At 39.2% G+C, this 18641-nt stretch overlaps 1 protein-coding gene across 7 annotated transcripts in view; it reads right to left on the bottom strand.

Moving 5' to 3' along the window:
* The window catches only part of ehbp1 (EH domain binding protein 1), a 126015-nt gene that overhangs the window by 33383 nt on the left and 73991 nt on the right, over positions 1–18641 (bottom strand). For 3 of the 7 annotated variants that reach the window (XR_010915013.1, XM_067513112.1, XM_067513102.1), the window contains exons 17-21: positions 13648–13798; positions 10820–11080; positions 8349–8494; positions 3636–3774; positions 3043–3134 (exon numbers count right to left, since the gene is read on the bottom strand). Coding sequence is in view for 6 of the 7 variants with exons in the window: in XM_067513112.1 (XP_067369213.1) it covers positions 3043–3134; positions 3636–3774; positions 8349–8494; positions 10820–11080; positions 13648–13798 (789 nt within the window). In the remaining variant the exon portion in view is untranslated. The remainder of the gene's footprint in view (positions 1–3042; positions 3135–3635; positions 3775–8348; positions 8495–10819; positions 11081–13647; positions 13799–18641) is intronic. The other 4 variants (XM_067513120.1, XM_067513153.1, XM_067513138.1 and 1 more) reach the window with 2 other exon arrangements.

Below are 18641 nucleotides of genomic sequence, written 5' to 3'. Positions count from 1 at the left end.
ACAGAATGACAAGAAACCAAGAAATAAAAAGATGGAACAAAGCAAAAAGGCGATGAAAGGATAAAAAAATAGACAGTAAAAAATGAAAATCAAAGGAAAAAATGAAATGAAGACAGGAGAAATAAAGCAGGAGTGGAAATGTATGTACAGATGTACATGGTGTCTACAAATCGTTCTTATTCAAAACAAAAGAGAATTTCATAATCATCCCAGAAAAGAATTTCATTTCTCAACAGATAATACATACGTCTAATAACTAACTGTTGCTGCCTCTCGCTTCAACTAAGCTTTATTTCTGAATTCTTTCTCACATCTTCAGAAGCATTTTATAGATTTATTAATGCTTTATTTATATTTATAAGAGCAGCAAAGCTTTAAATTTCTGGATTAGAGTGCTATGAATAAAGACATATTTAAGAGACTATTTAGATCAAAATAGAAAGGCAATATTTAGTAATGCATTTAAAACAGCTTGATTAAATAATAATTGGTCCCATTATTTATCAATAATTGACTAAACACAAAACAACTGACTAATTTATTTTATAGCTCCGTGCATGTAAAAATCATACGCAAAAATCAGGACATACACATTATTGAAAGTTCAAAAATAAACAGGCCCTGTTACTTAAAACATTAGGCAGATGGGACTAAATATGTGAGTAACTTATTTCTGACAGGTGGATTGTTGCTGCAAATATTTTATCTGTGTCAACAAGAGCAATATAAAAAAATCTCAATCTTGTGCCTTGATGTCATTACAATATGAGGGTTATGAGAATATGTTTAGGCATTTGTCTTATGTGTTGTCTGTTCCCTTTACTTACAAATTAGTTGAACCAGTGTTGCAATGCTGATAATAAAGTGAATTGGCGAATCCTATGGCGTCCAACTTACAATGTCATTAACCCTGAGGAGTCTTTAAAATGAAAATGTTTCATTGTACCATAATATACCACATAAAAATCAGTCATGTTATTTGATCTCACTCGTGATCAGAGACTCCTGAGGGTTAAGGTAAGAAAACACCTGTACTGTGCCTTGCGTGCATCAGGTTACTTATAGTGCACTGATGCAGGTAATGAATTAATAACTGGTTAGTCAACATCCCTAACAGCACAGTCAACTTAGCTGTGGCCCATGAGGTAGAGCAGACAAAGGGAAGGATCGACAGTTCAACCAGTACAACCCAGCACAACCAGTCCACATGTTGAAATGTCCATGAGCAAGACTCTCAACCTTTGAGTTACTCCGGTGTGTGTGTGTGTGTGTGTGTTTGTGTGTCCGTTTGTGTGTCCCTCACTTCTATGTTGCTTTTGGATAAAAGTGTCTGTATAGTTTAGCTGTAGAAGTCAGTCTTTACAGCCTTTCATTATATTTGATGTTTGGATGAATTATAGGTTAATTGTCTCTATAGCTCTTTTACCAAAATCGTACTTTCAGCTCTACTAAGCCACACACATGCACACTCTGCCACTTAAGGCAAGCCTTTTTTCTAACTCCTCATACACACAAACACCAACAACTTTGTAATTATACACACTTTGACTCACATACGCACATACATCAGCACAGCCATCACTCTATAACCATAAGCACTTAATACACACTCTATTTCTGACCCCTCTTCACCTCTGTCTCCTTGCTGCTTGCTATTCTACAGAGAAACCCCTCTGAGTGAGGAAAATGTTTATTCAAATTCACTACTGAGGATGCATCCGAAAAAAATATCTCCATTTTACTGCTGATGCACTTCATTTTTTCTTAATGGGAAGGTGAACTAGTGAGCAGGAGAGAGAAAGTTTTTTTTCCCATTCCACCCAGGCCAGCACTTTTTCCCCCTGTACTCCTTCTAGCATGAGTGTGTGCATCTGTGAGGTTATGTGCGTGTGTGATTTGTGAAACTGTGTGTGTGCACTGATTCCCAGCAGCCTCTCTTCCCCCCTGCCTCCTCCTCCTTGCGCGCTCTCGCTCTATCACCATATTTTTCCTTGGCAAATCAATTTTACACATGATCAGCCCACTCCCCTTGCCGCGCTCGGCCCAGCCGTAATTAAGAGGAGGGAAATTACCATATATATTATATTAATGCAAACATCATTCAGCAGGTAATTCTTGGCTGATCGGGATAATGGAAAGGTTGAACACCCATTAACCCTGGGGCCCAGGCACTGGAAGGAGGAGGGTGGTTGTGTGTGTGCGCTGGGGTGGAGGGTGCAGGGTCGAGAGCAGTTGAGGGCTGCGTGGGAAGAGAGATTCACCCCATGGTCTCCAGTGGTGCACACACTTTAATACACACCATTGAAATAATAGCATTCTTATAGACACACTCTTTATACGCACAAGTTCAAACACGGGCTGAGAGGAGAGTTTGAGTGTGTGCAGAGACTTGATGGACACACAGGCACATAACTTGGACACACACACACACACACACACCTCTAAATGGCAGCTGATATCTTCTATTGTAATAATTAAATGGCAGTATGTTAGATCAATACTTAGATGTCTGTGTGGAGAGGACTGAAGCAAAAAAATAAAAGTGTGTGTATATGTGTGTGTAGCGATGGGAGGTGGACAAGGTGAAAAGGAGACATTTAAACATACTGATAGATTTATCTAAGACAAGAGAAGAGAGAGAGAAAGAAACCTGACTAACAGGAACTAGAAAAGGCCAAGTAGAAGCAATTAAGGGATACACAACAACCTAGCCTCAGTTCTGACCCCCCCACTACCCTTTTCTACTTTGTCAAGACCAACACATTTTTTTCTGACATAATCATCTGCCCATCAAACAGATTTCATGAAACTAAAGATGCGGGAAAACAAGGCTAAAGGCAAGCAGGAACACTATCAAGAGTTGTTACTTGGACCAATATAACAGATGAGAACTCATTTATACATTTTCAACATTATAAATTTTAAATGTAAACATTCTCCTTTTTCTGTCAGTTGTTAAAGGTATAATTAAGTCTTTGATATGCACTCAACTTTATCCCTCTGCAAACAGACATATGATCAATGAGAAAATAATGGACAAACCTCCTCTTCAATTGGTCTGCGAATATCAACCTCTGTCGGTGAATCCTCAGCCTTCTTCAGATCCTCAGGCACAGACTTCTGTCGCTTCACCTCTGGAGCAAAAAAACTACTTTTAAAGTCACAGAAGAGTGCGCATGGAAGTTTAGGAACTTAGGTATTTTTAGGTGTCAGTGATCTGTCCTTTCATAGAACTAATAAACACATTCAGAGTACCATACAGGCGGAGTGGAGTTTCTGCGGCTGGGCCATTCCTTTGTTTATTGATGCACGGTATTTTTCACAAGAAGTACCTATATGATTGAATTGGCTTGTTTGTATGTTTCCCATAAACAAAAACGTGTATAAAGAACTGAGGAAATTATCATGTTGCAGTAGATATGTTGAGAATATAGTGGTTGGCTACTGGTCAATTACCTGACCCACTACTGTTTTCTTGCACACTTGTTCCAAAGAAGCAGTCGGTGAAAAGCAAATGATTCTGACCATTTTGTCCTAATGTCTGTGGGCCAGGTATTACTGTGTGCAGACATAACTCTCTGGGAAACTATTGAATCCATCATGTGTATGCGTGTTTGTGTTGTATTGTCCCATACCTGGCCTGCTTTCCACATACTGGCTGAAGGACTTCAGCTGTGTTTTCCTGACTGCAGAATCCTTGTTGAAGACTACTGGGCTACGTAACTTCTCTGTTGCTCTGCGCAGCCGCTCTGCTCGCAAATCCTCAGTGTTATTCTGTCAGATACGGAAAAATGCACATTTAGTCGTTCAACAAATATTTAACGGTCAATATTAAATGTTGACTGTCACTGTGTGTACTAATTAGTTCTAAAATTTTAAATTGAGACAATCTTCAGCAACAGTTCATCTCAAAACACCAACTGATGTAAAAAAGTTCGAACACAGACGCAGTCACACACACACACACACACACACACATGTGGATGAACCAGTTGGTTAAACTTCAAAATACTGACTTGAAAAAAGTCAGCAATTAGCTGCTGGTGCCTCTCCACATCTCATCTATTATTCTGTCAGCATCCACCAGCCACTTAGATCCACTCTCAAGCTTTTATTAGCCAGCCGTTTCAGGATTTCACAGCTGCTCTGTGATTATTGTGACCGAATACATACACACAAACACACAGCATCAGGGCACATCTAAACGTATGTGCATAAACACATCTACTGACAGACCATGAGATAAATCTGGTAGAAGTGGATATGTTAGATTATGGTTTGCTTGTTAGCGTTAATGAAAAATATGTTTAAATTTGCATCAACACCTTTACACACACAAACACTCTCTCTCTCACTCAAAGACAAAAAGAAGGCAATTAAATTGACTTTCAATAAAATCCCGAGCCAGAAAATATATTCAGATTATGCAAAATGCAAAAAAAGGCTATTGTTTTCAAAGTGAACATGTGTTAAAAAGCTGCACGCTTGCCTCTTTCACTATCAAAAATGGCATGCAGAAATGCTTTATTACCAGGTCCCCAAATATGCCAAGCCGAGTGGAAAAGAAACAGACTCAGGCTAAGATTGATGTCGTGGCAACGTTAATAAGATGGCGAAACATGTAATAAAGTCGACAATTAGGGCAAACATGTTCCACTGCTTGAAACAGAGGGAGATAGGCAGGCAGCCTGTGCAGAGCAACTAATAGAGACAGTGTGGGCGGGCACAAGCTGTAGATGGGAAGTTGTTAGTTTAGCTTCAGATTATTGACTTTCAAAAACAATGTGAGCAATTGTCTGTTCTCACTTTGTTTTGTCTATTAGTCTATCAGCTTGAACCAGCCACTTAAAACCTTATGTCAAGTCAAATTGAGGCAAATTTATTTATGAGATGCTATATACAAAATCCTCAATTAAACATTTTAAAACATAAGGCCAGTTCTTGGGTATGTGAAAGCGCTACTATTTGTGTTCGTGTGTGTCAACCTTAGAGCAGCACCAAGCCAATCAGAAGAAGAGAACACAGTGTTTACAGGAAAAGTGAGGAGAAAAATAATACGGTGGAAAAGGGAGTCTCTTATTCTACCGGTGGGTTGCTTCCTAAATAAAACAAAACTTAACCTATTTTTCAAACAAAAAGGTGAAAGTCACATTGTTGTTTAGTGCTAAATTAATATTTGTTTCCAAATGTTAGGATCCCAATCAACAAAAAGAGGTAAAAATATTTATGGCTCAAGGGTTGCTGGGTCAGAATGCAAAAACAAAATAATAATAATAAAATTAAAAATAAAAACATTGACTAATTTCACATGAATGGCTTTTCTTCAGAGCAATGCCATAGTAAAGTTCGACTCAACTTGTTTAAGAATTTCCTAAACATTAAATCAGTCAGGTGTACCGGTTCCAAGCCTCAACATACAAACTGGATTAGCAGCATTTAAAAAGCACCCAAATAACTCTCTTGCCTCAGACATTTTTCTTTGACTGATATGTTTTAAAAAAGCCACACAAATTGTTGTTAGTTTTGAGTTTGATTTCAGCCTCCCAGTCAAACAATGTATTATTTGATGTTGAAGTATGTTGAAAAGCTTGTCATATTTTTGTGATAAGGTTTTGTTTTTACAATATTTTAGTGGGGTCACGGGTAAAAACTGCAAACCCTTTCAATGTCTTCAGGCAACTCTTTGGAAGGACTGATTAGGAGACTGAGGCTGTCTTGACAATTATTAATTCCTGTGAATTGTTGTTCACTGGACTAAAATCTGATGTTGAATTGCTGTTACGTTACAGTCACATCTGTGCAACATCCACAGGTGAATACACTAATATGGCCTTCTTAAAAACTATGGTGTCTTTCTCAGTCTCCCATCCCGCACACCTGCCCACATCTCTACCGCCATGCCTCTCTTTTACTCGCTGGGACAAGCAGATATAAAGGGTGTCTCCTCCCTCCTGCCGTCTTACTCTTTTTTTCACCCGTCCTCTTTATCTCTTATCACTGCCATCATCAGAGTGGTAAGCTGTGGCAATGGTGATTCAGTGCTTTTGGAGTGTGCGAGTCTGTGAATGTGCATGCAGGGGCTGCGTGACTAATGTTGCAGTCCGTTGAGCGTCGAATGCCCTTATCGTGCGCCACCGAGGCTGCGCATACACACAATCACTAATGAGAGGAAGGGCGGGTGTACATTTGTGATGTTCCTGCAGGTTGTTCTATTCGCCTGAAGGACTTTTGGGACACCATATCCTCTTGGGACCAGAGAGTTTATCCCTGTGTTAAAGGACGGAAGTATTAAACTTGCATATTGTACATAAACATATTTCTGCACACATTAAAGGAAAGGGCCATTGTTGTTAATGCAGTGTCATTTAAGTCTCTTTATAGCATTTGTTAACAATACAGAAAACACTGGGGTTATTCTTTAATAGTCAAAATTTTAGGAGAACACAATTTTTGCAGTTTTGGGCTAAATTTATTTCATTTTGGTACAATGCATAATAATTTGAGTGCAAATAGTAGCTAGAAATGGTACATATACCCAAAAAAGCAGCTAAAATCGAAGATTTCAAGGAAAATCAAGGATTTTACAGAGATTTACACAAGTTATAATGTAAGAACTAGTTTAGCGGAGCAACAATGTTATGAATGCCAGAAATTATTAAATCAAATTATCAAATGCTTTTTAACTGCTGTTCTGAAGTACATTATAACTATATCAAGCTACATAGCAGTATGAATATTTTCTGTTGTGCCCTGCATTGTAATATGATACTGCAAACCATGTTTGCAAACCACTGTGTAACCCATACTTATTCAGGGGACTGTGAGGAAAAAGCTGATTAGATGACACAGTTTCTAAATTAATTAACTGCTTTAATGTTATATTATTCCTACCCTCTGGAGACCGTTAACACGCTAAGCCTTTAAAGCACAAACATGATTTTAGTTCGAAATTACTTTATTGACCTTTATTTACATATAAAGTTTTACTTTACACATTTATGTGTAAATAAAAAGTCATTTTCTTTTTTGCAAACAAACTGTTTTATAATAATAAAAATCTGTGATTTTCACTTATCACTAGATGGTTATGTCAGGAAACAAACAAGGAGAAACCATACCATGCAAAACAGTGAAATCAGATGGGTCTTTTGGTTTTAACTAAGTGGATGTGCAACAGTGTTTCAACACAAGGTAATAAAAAGCCTAATTGGCATCCCAAAACATCCCTTTAAACAAAGTCGGATCAAAACACTGAGTTCACTTAATGCAGTTTATTGCCAAAGTTAACTATTGCTGTTGACGTGAGAGAGGGTCTACAGTAGTCAGCTGGAATCTTGACGACATGACATGTTTGCATGCTGTCGGTTAGTATTTCCAGTTTTTTAAACAACAACTAACATTGTGTGTGGAAAAGAGAGGGGATGAGAAGATAAGAAGTATGATTAAAATGATGATCAGTGGTTCAATAGAAGGACCATTTTAAAGTATTTTTTATCTTCAAAGTATGTTATACTTCACATTCTTTCATTCACACACACACACCCACACCCTATGTAAGCTACTGACCAAAGTTCACTCTTTGAATCAAAAATCCAATATCTGACAGAGCAAAGAACTGAATGTACATACTTTTGGTTAAGGTGATTTGGATTGGTCTGAATGCCAACCAAATGGTGATTTTACTTTTGTGAGGGTCAAATAGCACCCCACACACGTGTGCACACATACGCACACACTCAGTCATTCGGCCATAAAGGACTAAGCCTTTTAGGCTTTGAACACAAGTGGGTGTTTATGTGAATCGATGATCAAATACACCCTGTGTCACCATAAGCACAGAGGGCTTCTCTTGTACTGACAGCCACATACACACTCACCTTATTCCACTTGACATTCAAAATCAATTAAACAGATGTTAAGACTGGCCGACTCAATATTCACATCAGAAGATATGGACACATGCAGCAGCAACAACCTCCCTTTCCCCACCTGTATACACACACACACAAATAACTGTCTGAAAAGGTCAATAGCGGGGGACTGCCACACGTTATGTAGAACATTACGATGCCACTGTGTGTATGCCATGGCTTCAGACAGACTCATATAGACACAAGAGGTATAAACTATGGTCCTACATGAAGTGGTCTAACTGACTGATGTGTACACAGTGTCAGCCAGCTGACAATCTAGGTCAATTGGACCTGATTGATTGGACTGACCTTTTGATAGTATGGAGGAAAAGAGAAAGAGACATAAAAAAGAAAAAGAGACTGATAAAAGGAAAGTAAAAAAATGACACAAAGTAAAGGAAAAAACAAAAAACAAAGTGGGTGTTTTGAGTATACCGTCAGTACTTCTGCAGGGCTGAGTGATGAGGTGGAGGAGGCAGTGGGCGAAGAGGAGGAGGAAGTGGAAGACGGGGATGAAGGGGAAGTGATTCCTTTTGGGCTGACCTCCGCCAGTTTCTTCAGCTTCAGGTCCACGTGTTTACCTTGAGAGACAAAGGGAGAAAATTAGTGCAAACTGTATGTGAAAAATACATCGAAATATAAGAAGCACACCAATGTGTACAAAACCACTACAAGGAAGGAAAAACAGATATTTGAAATAAAAATATAAAAATACTCTGAATGTCACGTACAAAATACACACACATACACACACACAGAATGATAGAGCTCTGGACTGACTAGGCAGCGCCAAGTCCTGTTTATACTGCAAGAGAGCTGCTGAGGTACTAAGTGTACATTACTGGGACTATCACCATGGGAACCACATGGCAAGATTCAGGTAAAGAAAAAAGGGACCACGTCTTTTCTTACTTTTGATATTTGTTATTGAAACCACCTTTGGCTTGCACCAGCTACAGAGACTTCAACAATCAAGTCAACGGCTTGATGTTCATTATTGACAGCTGCTTTGGGTGACGTTTGTCACTATAACCAGTAAGTGCAACAGTACATAATGTTTTGAACACTGTCATTTGCTATATATAAATAGCACTGAACTCAGAGCTACTAGCTTTTACCCTCCTGTGTAACAGAATACAGCAGTGTTGCAACATCAGCAGGTTCAGACTGAGTTCAGTAAAGAAAGGGTCTGATTTTGACGATAACATTGCAGCAGTCCAAATTTACAATATTGACTGTGGAAATATATTTTGCATTCATGAAATAATTGTCTTTTCCTTATCATATACTTCTCGTTTCCTTCTTGTCCACACTGCTCCCTCTATCACTTTCTCTCTCCGCCTTCTACTTGCTCTGTACAGCTTTATTTTCCAGGGACTAGTAACCACAACTCCCCTGCCAGGTCAAACCACTGCACTAGAGAAGATGAAAGAGCAGGAGGGCAACCGTTTTATGTGTCAACTCCCACCGTGACACACAAACACATGTGCACGCACACACAGCCCATGATGCATGCATAAGATGCCAAACCTATATACATTTTCCTGAACTTAATAACACATACAATTGAAGTGGAATAGCTGAGGTCAACAACATGGTTTTAAGGAAAATTATGACAAAAACTGAATGTTTATGGAGAAAGTATTTAGAGAATTAGGTGTGATATCAGATACTTTAGTGGTACGATCACCAACACTAATTTCTTTCCATTCTACATAAAAATTACCACCAACAAAGAACAAAAAAGAAAAACACACAACCAGTGAGAAACAACAAATAGAGCAGAGATATTGCACTTCAAAGCTGGAGGAGGCATTTTTGTTTGTTTTCATGTTTGTTTCTTCTGGTCCCTCATTTTACTCTAACCTATCTCACATCGGCAGAAACTTGAGGAAGCAAAAAAAATTAATAAATTAAATATTAAACACAAAACAAACTAATTACATTTCTTATGAAGATATGATTTTATTTTTGTCTGGGGAGCAGTTTTTAGACTTTATTAATTACCACTTAAAGAAGTTTTCTGAGAGGAAAAACAGAAAAGCACACCGACAACATGGCAGCAGTAAATGTATGTTTGCTTCGGTATGTTAGTTCATCCAGTGTGAAGCCAGTGTGATGCAGGGGTCAGTGGAACAAGTGCATCGAGCATAATGGAGTGAAAGATGACAGCATGCAATTAGGTGACTGATTAAATGACAGACGTGTGTAAGTGAGTAACAAAGCAAATAAGTGGTTGAGTAATGCTTAGATCAGATGACCAACATGTTAAAATTTTCAGGAGGACAGTTCAGACTACATGGTCTTGAGTAAATGCTTGCACAGCACTAACTTTTGAAGATGTGATTACTGGGTGGAATAGATCAAGTGTAGTACTGCAAAAACACAAAGGGGAAAAACTACTATGTCTTAATAAACATTACAAATCACCCTTCAGATATTTTGTCAAATGTCAGTGATGTCTGATTAAAGAATATAGTTTAAATGACACATGGAAAACAGCTCAGGCAATTCTATATTTGGTTTATAGAGATATTTTAACCTAAGTGTTTTCTTGGATTAGCATTACACATCTTTAATTAATGTCACCTATTAAAATTAGAGACATGTAGTGACACTACATTTTGATTTGTCGTTTCTTGTATTATTTACAATATACTGATTTGTATTTAACGTATTTATTTTTTATCCTTTTAATTACATTTGTCAGTTTCAAGCAATTCAAAGAAAACTGTAGGATGTTCTTTTTGTCAAGAAACTTTTGTCCATGTCTGTATGTGAAATTATAAATGAAAGATGAATATGTACAGGAAATGGGTAAAAGAGTTCTTTAGATATATTGTTACATAAAGACAAACAAGATAGTGAAGCATGCAGCACCACACAGCTTCAGCCAGTGATTTTACCCAGAGAAGTTAGCTCAGAGCTAGGGTTATTAAGTGCCAGTGGCCCCTGGGCACTGGAAGTGGTGGGAAGAAAGGCCTCCAGCGGCAGTGGGTTAGTAATCAGCGCAGATGCAGATGTAGCAGCAGGAAAGGTATCATCATCATCACCAGCAAAATGGAGATTCTCCTTCTCAGCCCTCTCCTTTTCTGCCTCTTCTCCTCTTTCACCATCAACCTCAACATCATGACCCTCATGATGATCCTTTAGTCCATGCAAAACATCTGTGGGTACGGAGTGGCACAGAGAGAAAGACAGAGGTAAAAAAAAATATAGAAGGGAGTAGACAAGAGTGGGAAAAAACAATTAAAAAGAAGAGGAAGAGGTGAGCATTTTTTTGTCCTTTCGGCTTATCCAAGAGCAAAATAAGGAAGATGAATAAAAAGGAGTATGGAGGGAGGGAGACTGAGAAAGACACCATAGTTTTTAAGAAGAAGATGGATGTTAAAAGGAATAATTAGCCAAAACAAAGGCAGTCCAAAGGGGGAAAAACTGATTGGTTAGTGGGAAAGACATCTGTGAGGAAAATACCATTTCAATAACCCTTTTGTTAAACATCTCACAACATCAAATTCACTAAAACATGTCTCCCCTCGCTACCATAGTACACTCGATGGGACAATAAATATTACCCTGACTGTGGGCAAGTAGAGTTTTGCCTTTATATTTACTGCACCTGTTAGAAGCTATAGAGCTTGGTGTTTGCAGGATGGTGTGGGACCAAACCTAACCAACATTACAACTAATCCATCTAACAAAATTCATTGTATAAAAAGGGAGCACTCTCCACTTGAACGAATGGACTTTGATTGATTGGTGTATCTGTGTGGGTTTATGTGCATGGGTGCCAAAATATCTGGCACACAAACCGAAACTGAGACCTCTGTTTACTTTCCTTCAAAGATCTGTAGCCACTTTTTCTCTTTCCAGATAAAAGAGGTAAGGCAAACAAAAAACATGAAAGCACATATTCCATTAAGTCTCCTGAGGGGCTCAATAAACAACAGTGTCTCCACATTAGGTGCAAAAGAAAAAAAACATGTTAGAAGAAACTCAAATGGAGACCTGAGCATTACTAGCTGCATGGATAACCCACCATGGATTAAAACAAAACAATCAGTAAACAGCATCTGACACTGCAAGCTCCCTCCTCTGCTATTATTACCTGGTGGGGAGAGAGGCTGAGAACAAAGAGAGGAGAGAGAATCAAAACACCAGCATTTCCTGTTTTTTTTTTTCCTAATTTGCTAGCTGCGATGTGAAGCGTGCTAGCAAGTGGCGTTCCTGTGTGGCTGGCTGGGGCCTAATTAATGGGAGGCCATGGTGATGGAGTTTGGAAAGTTTCATTGCACGCAGACTCTTAGAGGGGGCACCCCAGACTGCATTAAAGAACCGTGAATATGTTGAGGAGAGAGAGGAGAAAGAAAGAAAGGAAGGGAGAAAGAGGGAGAGAGGTGGAAAAGGGAAGAGAGAGAGAGAGAGAGAGAGAGAGAGAGAGAGAGAGAGAGAGAGAGAGAGAGAGAGAGAGAGAGAGAGAGAGAGAGAGAGAGAGAGAGAGAGAGAGAAGGGGCTAGGATTAGCCGTTCTGCTCGGCAGGCCTTGTGTATCGGAGCCCACAGCATTTCTCTCTTCTCCTCCTCCTCCCTTGTTCCATTCTTTCCTCCAACTCCATTTTTAATGATATCAACAATTAGTCCAATCCAGAAAAGCTGAAAGCGCAAATAAATCAAGTGCTACCCTCCCTCTGCCTCACTGTCTTCTGTGGTTTTACATAATAAGATGCTGATGTTTGTTTTGTATTTGATTGGTTTGCTCTAAGGCTACTAGGTTCAATCAAACCTACCCATCTATCTTATTCTTCCCTCTATATCTCTTTCAAACAACAGGCCACGTCCCAATTTTTGATCTTCTCTTTATCCTTTTTCATTGTTCAAAGACACACACACTCACCCTTCCTTTTAAAGTATCAATAGCCAGGTTTTCCCCATCTTCTTGTTCACAAACAAATGTAACAAATGACCAGAGAAGCCTAATAATGGTCATTATCATAACAACCCCAATTTCAAGGAAATGGAAAGCAGTGGGAAATGTTTATGGCAGCACTTGCTACTCCTGCAAGCTGTTATTAGAAGTGTTTGGTATTTTGAGCATAATTTGGCCGAACAATGTGTTGTGTTGATTAACAATTACTGAGCGAACAAGACAAGGGAGGAGTTGCAGAGTAAATTGCTGTTCTGAAAATAAGGGTGGTGCTTTTTAGACCTGCGGCAATTGTCAAATGACATTTTGTTTTTTCTCTGAGGATTAGGCAGAACCCCTTTAGAGAGCATAATGGAAATGTGTGAGTCAAAGCATGTGTGGATGAGGAAAGTGAGTGTATGTCCAAAGCATGCTAGTGTCTTTCCTTTTGTAATTAGGTGTTTGTGTTCATTGCAAGGCCTTTAAAAAGTCAAAGTGTGTTCAAGATTTAGAAACTTTGCTGTTGCAATGTGTGCGTGCGTGCATGTGTACAAGGTATTACATTAACGGGACTTAATCTATCCCCACAGATTTAAGTCCACATAATGTATATGCATTCACTTGTCATGACATTTCCTTGTGAGAACAACATGAGATAATTACCGAATTTCACTATGATGACTTGGTTTAAGATTAGGTTTTTGGTTAGGGTAAGGCACATAATTGATAGGGTTAGGGTTAGGGCTGATCTCCAGGAAATTATTGTACATAAACGTCATGTTCCCTAAATGGAAGCCAGACTCTCTCTGTGTGTGTGGGTGTGTGTGCTGACCTCCAGCAGGGCCAGCCTTGCTGTTGTTGCTCCTCTCAGCACTGGATGGATCCAGCAGACTCATGTCAGACATCTTGACTCCAGATCGAGCCTCGGCTATCAGCTGCCTGGCTCGCTCTCTAAGCTGTCGTCGCCGTTCTGCATCTCGCTCCTGCCCACAGACACACACACAGAAAGATGCACAAAAATATGAACTGAAGAATTTTACTCACTCTTTTACAGGTACATGCCCATGATATGAGAACCAGAGAAAAAAAAAAGAAACTCCTAATACCTATTCTTATAAATGCTTGTTTATACTCTCCACACACAAAATTGTTTTACATTCTGATCAATGATTATACAAACACCTTTTATTATGCCTATTTCACCAATGTATGTTGTAGCTAGATAAGACACTCTGCCCAATCATTTACAGACAGACAGACACACACACGCGCACAGACAAACACAAAATCCTCCAAAATAAAACTACTGCTACAAAATACTAATGCACTTTGTACACGTACTATATTATGGAGTTAGGGACAATATAGACAGATGCACACAAACACACACCATTCTGGCACAAGACAGATACAATATTGAGCCGTCACCATCAGAGTAATGGCAGAAATGCCATTTTCAGGCCGAACCAATCTGATTGTACTGATAATACAAGCCACACACACACACACACACACACACACACACACACACACAAAATAGGAAAACCTTGATGTGGTTAATTGACAGACACTGATGATGACGACCCCACTAAGCACACACACACAGGTTTTGAGTCTATATGTATCTAGACAGAGATGCACAAATGTCCATGATGGGTCATTTAAAATGTTATATTTATACAAAAAGGGACACAAGAAGAAGAAGAGAGAGTCAAATCTGCTTTTAGAGGCAGATTTGGGCAAAGGTATGATAGAGAACCCTGATACAAACGTACTTTAAAGCTTTTGAGCTGTGATATTTCCAAGTCTGGAACTGAGAGACCTGAAGAGTAATGCATTGCAGAATTTAATCTGGATGAGACTAAGAAAATAAAGTTTTCAACATCACCTGCACTGACTTAAGCTCCTGTGACAAAAACACTACAAGTTATAGGGCACACAAACTAACACAAGCTCCCTCTTGCACTCACACACATACTCCCTCTATAATGCAAACTTACACGCTGAGAACTCCACCTTGCACCACTTCCCCCTTACAAACTACACAACCACATATGACCCAAGGGAGAGTGAGGCTGCATTTCTCTGTCACTGTTCTCTCTCCCTGTGGTTTCCTGTTAATCAGGCTTCTCCATATTGAGGCAGGGGTTTTAGGGCTGGCCTATTGAAGCCGCCCATTTATCCATTAACAAAACAAGCAGCGCCCACTAATGAGCTACATCTCTCCATTTCCATGTCAATTGTTTGTTTGTAGCCATTGTTGGCCTGGGACAATGGGGCTGTATTGTGAATGACAGCAACCCTAATGCACTTTGTTAGTGTGTGTTTGAGAGACACAGAGCTCAAGGGGATGCCCATAGGGAGGATGGAACATACCTTGGAGAGAAACGGATAATGAAAGAGAGATACAGTGCCAACGGAAAGAAAGACTGACTGAAAGAGAGATAAAAACTGAGGAAATAAACGAAAGTAGGAACAGTAGATGATACTGTTTACAGAAAATTACAGAGTGTCAAGGTGAACAACATTTCTTTCCCAGCTCTCAGCCAGTCACTGTCTCAGGCAACAAAGCATGGAATTAAGATATAGTTATTTAATGCAAAAGGGAGTTGGTATTGGCAAATTCATTTAGGTAGCACCTTTGAAAAAAAAACAAAAAAACATGACAAAATACTTCATAAGACAAATCTAAATTTACAAGTAAAAAGGCTAAATTTAATCACAACAAATAAGTCTTGGCCAATGTGGTCATTTCTCCTGAAACAAGACATCACAAAAATGACTGACACTCAATGAAAAGCATCCCCATTAGATTATTTATCACATGCAGGACTCAGGCAAGGAAGAAGGACAGAACTCTGGGGGCCGAATAATTTTGATTCAGTGGCCCAGAGCTAAATGCATTTCAACACAGGGCAATCAGATGCAAACTTGCAAATATTTACAAAAACCCAACCAAATTCAGAATATCTGCATTTAAATTATTTTTCAACACGACTAATACTGAACTACCTTTAGTAGTCAGAGGTAGAAAGTATGTCTTCACATTTGTAATGTAAAGTGCACACCGCTTGTACTACCGGGTGGTTAATACAAATAAATACATAACAATTTATGGGTTCCTTAAAAACATTTTGATTGTTCTCTGTGCTACTTGTACAGTGTTTGTGTGGTCTTTCTGTATGGAGATTGCATGTTCCCCCCTGTGCTCCCACAGTCCTAAGACATGCAGGATAGGTTAATTGATGGCTCTAAATTGCCCGTTGGTTTCAATGTGTGCATGGTTGTCAGTGCATATCTCCCTGTGTTCTGAGATCAACTGGGTGCAACCGGCCTCTTGCTATCACTGGGTTGTACCTATGTACCATGACATTAAAATTAATGGTCTAATTCTGTCTTTTTACCTGCTGTTTTGTTTGTCTTCCAATATTTATTTAATTTCTTCCCCACTTCGATCTATTTTAGTATATTTTCTATGCAGGATTCTCTTTGGTTTAATAAATGTAATAAGATAGATTGTAATGCAACTGACAGCCTCGCAGCTATGGACTGGTTCTGATATCAAATCTGGCCTTTACAGATATGAATACAGCTACCAGTTTAAGTATGCCTGCATGTGTGTGTGCGCGCATGTATACATACAACTCCGGCACCATCACACTCCAAAACATCCCACTGCATTATTTTCAGCCATTTTGGGGACAGGAAATGGGAAATTGACTTTGCCTATCCAGAGGCTAGGATTAACACTATAGAAAATGCATCAGACTAGCCCCTTGCTCAGTCAGCTACAGTGCCACTGATTAGAAAATATGTGTTTGGAGGAGAGCATTCCTAGTGTGTATCAGACAATGTGTTAAATGATCTAGAATCAAATCTGTTGCCTGGTGTACTTGTAAATGGGTAAAATTAATACTCAGAATGAGCGATTTAAAAACAGTAACAAATATTTCAACAAATGCTCCTTACACAAGTGCACAAAAGCCAAGAATTCCAAGAAGAAAATCATGTATCAAAAGAGTTAAAATATTAGTACAGACAGAAGAAGTAAGCAGACGTGATAGCAATGATATACATTAGTTGGTCTCAAGAGAACAACTAAGCAATGATAATTCTGACCATTTCAAACTTGGAGAATGGCAATGGATATGACAAGGAAAATAAAGACACAGCCCCTTTACTTAGCAACACTGGACATTAAAAACCAGTAGACAGAAAACCATAGGGATGAAAGTAAAAAAAAAAACACCCGACAAAAACCCAACAAGCCTCATCATTATGATAAAAGCCAGGACAAAAACAGAAATAGACAAAAAGAAGGAGAGAAAGCATGTCAGCTGGTGGTCAGTAGTTAACACAGATCAAGAATAGAGGCTCAGGAGGAGAAGAGACTTGTCTTTTTTAAGCAGCTACAAAAAGAACAATTGTGTACTGTGTCTTCCATTTACTGCTGGGAACTGCCAGAGGAAGAGAGGCTAAACGGTTGAGTGCAAGGTTGAGACAGAGGGCTCCTATTTGGGCTTGGCGTTGGGTTGAGGACCCCTCTGCGGTCTGGAAGCTGTTTTTGAGCAAGGGGAGCAAGTTGTCGCCTTGGTTGCTCTTTTCTGGGCAAGGAGAAAGAGGGAGGGAGGGCATGCACCACTGGTCATGTACAGAGACCTGGCGTGGGCACAGAGTGATGCACACGCATACACGCATACACACACACACACACACACACACACACACAATAACTATCTAAAAAGTGTTTGCCAACCTCCAAGATAGCCAGCCAGTCTGGCAGCCAGTCATGCAGTTCCAGACATTTGTCATGACAGGCTAATTCACAGTCAAGTGGTGCTTTAGGTCTCTATCTTGTCCAGGCACACACACACACATAGTAAAGAGTATACAAAAACACACACAAAGCCAGTCACATAACTGTGCAATCACATACTGATCCTTTAAAAAGGTCAGAATGAACAAGTACAATAATCCACATACATAAAACATTCAATCAGTGGTTACAAAGATGTTACAATGTATGTGACATCCTAAACATGGTAACTTGTCTGAGAGTGGTACTATAGAATGCTACTATAGAATTTTACACTTTACAGAGCATTACACTGTAGAGCACTTATTAGTCGGTGTAGAGCCAGATACTAACAATGTCACTTACAGTGAACTAACAATGTCACAACAGGTCAGGTTTGGACTTCAGCTTAAAAAAACTCTGAGGCTTCCAAGTGGCTCAATTCAGTGTGTGCTGCAATTACATTGTACCAAAAAAGTATTGCGTTTAAATCCACAACAACATAGGCATATTTAAAATTGCTGCACCAAATTTATAAATCTATTATTTTCAAAAACCTCAAATTTTTCATAGAAAGAGAGAGAGTGGGATTGAGCAAAGACAGAGAGAGAAAGGGGAGCTTATCGGGTGGCTCCAGACAGAGTGCGTGGATCAATGGGCGTGCGAGGCCCACAGCGATCAATGCATTTGATAAAGAATTAAAGAAGAGCCACTGTACATGGCTATCAAAGAACCAGGACACGGCCTAATTATGATTTGACGGGTGCGTGCCCATGATAGGGGTCTTTGTGTGTGTGTGTGTGTATGTGTATGTGTGTGTGTGTGTGAGATATGCATGTAGAAGTATAGGTCATGTGTGTGGAACACGTACCTGTGTGTGTACAAAATGGAATTGTCCAGGAATAGTGTGTGTTAGGTTTTAACAATTTGTGTGCATATTTTTTGGGAATATTTTTGTCATTTTTGAATGCAAAGCCAGGCTTTAGTTGGGACATTATGTGGGTACATTTTTATGACTGTATGTATTCTTG

Source organism: Channa argus, chromosome 1 (assembly GCF_033026475.1).
Source record: "Channa argus isolate prfri chromosome 1, Channa argus male v1.0, whole genome shotgun sequence".
Taxonomy (NCBI): domain Eukaryota; kingdom Metazoa; phylum Chordata; class Actinopteri; order Anabantiformes; family Channidae; genus Channa; species Channa argus.
This window is presented reverse-complemented; position numbering and strand designations above follow the sequence as displayed.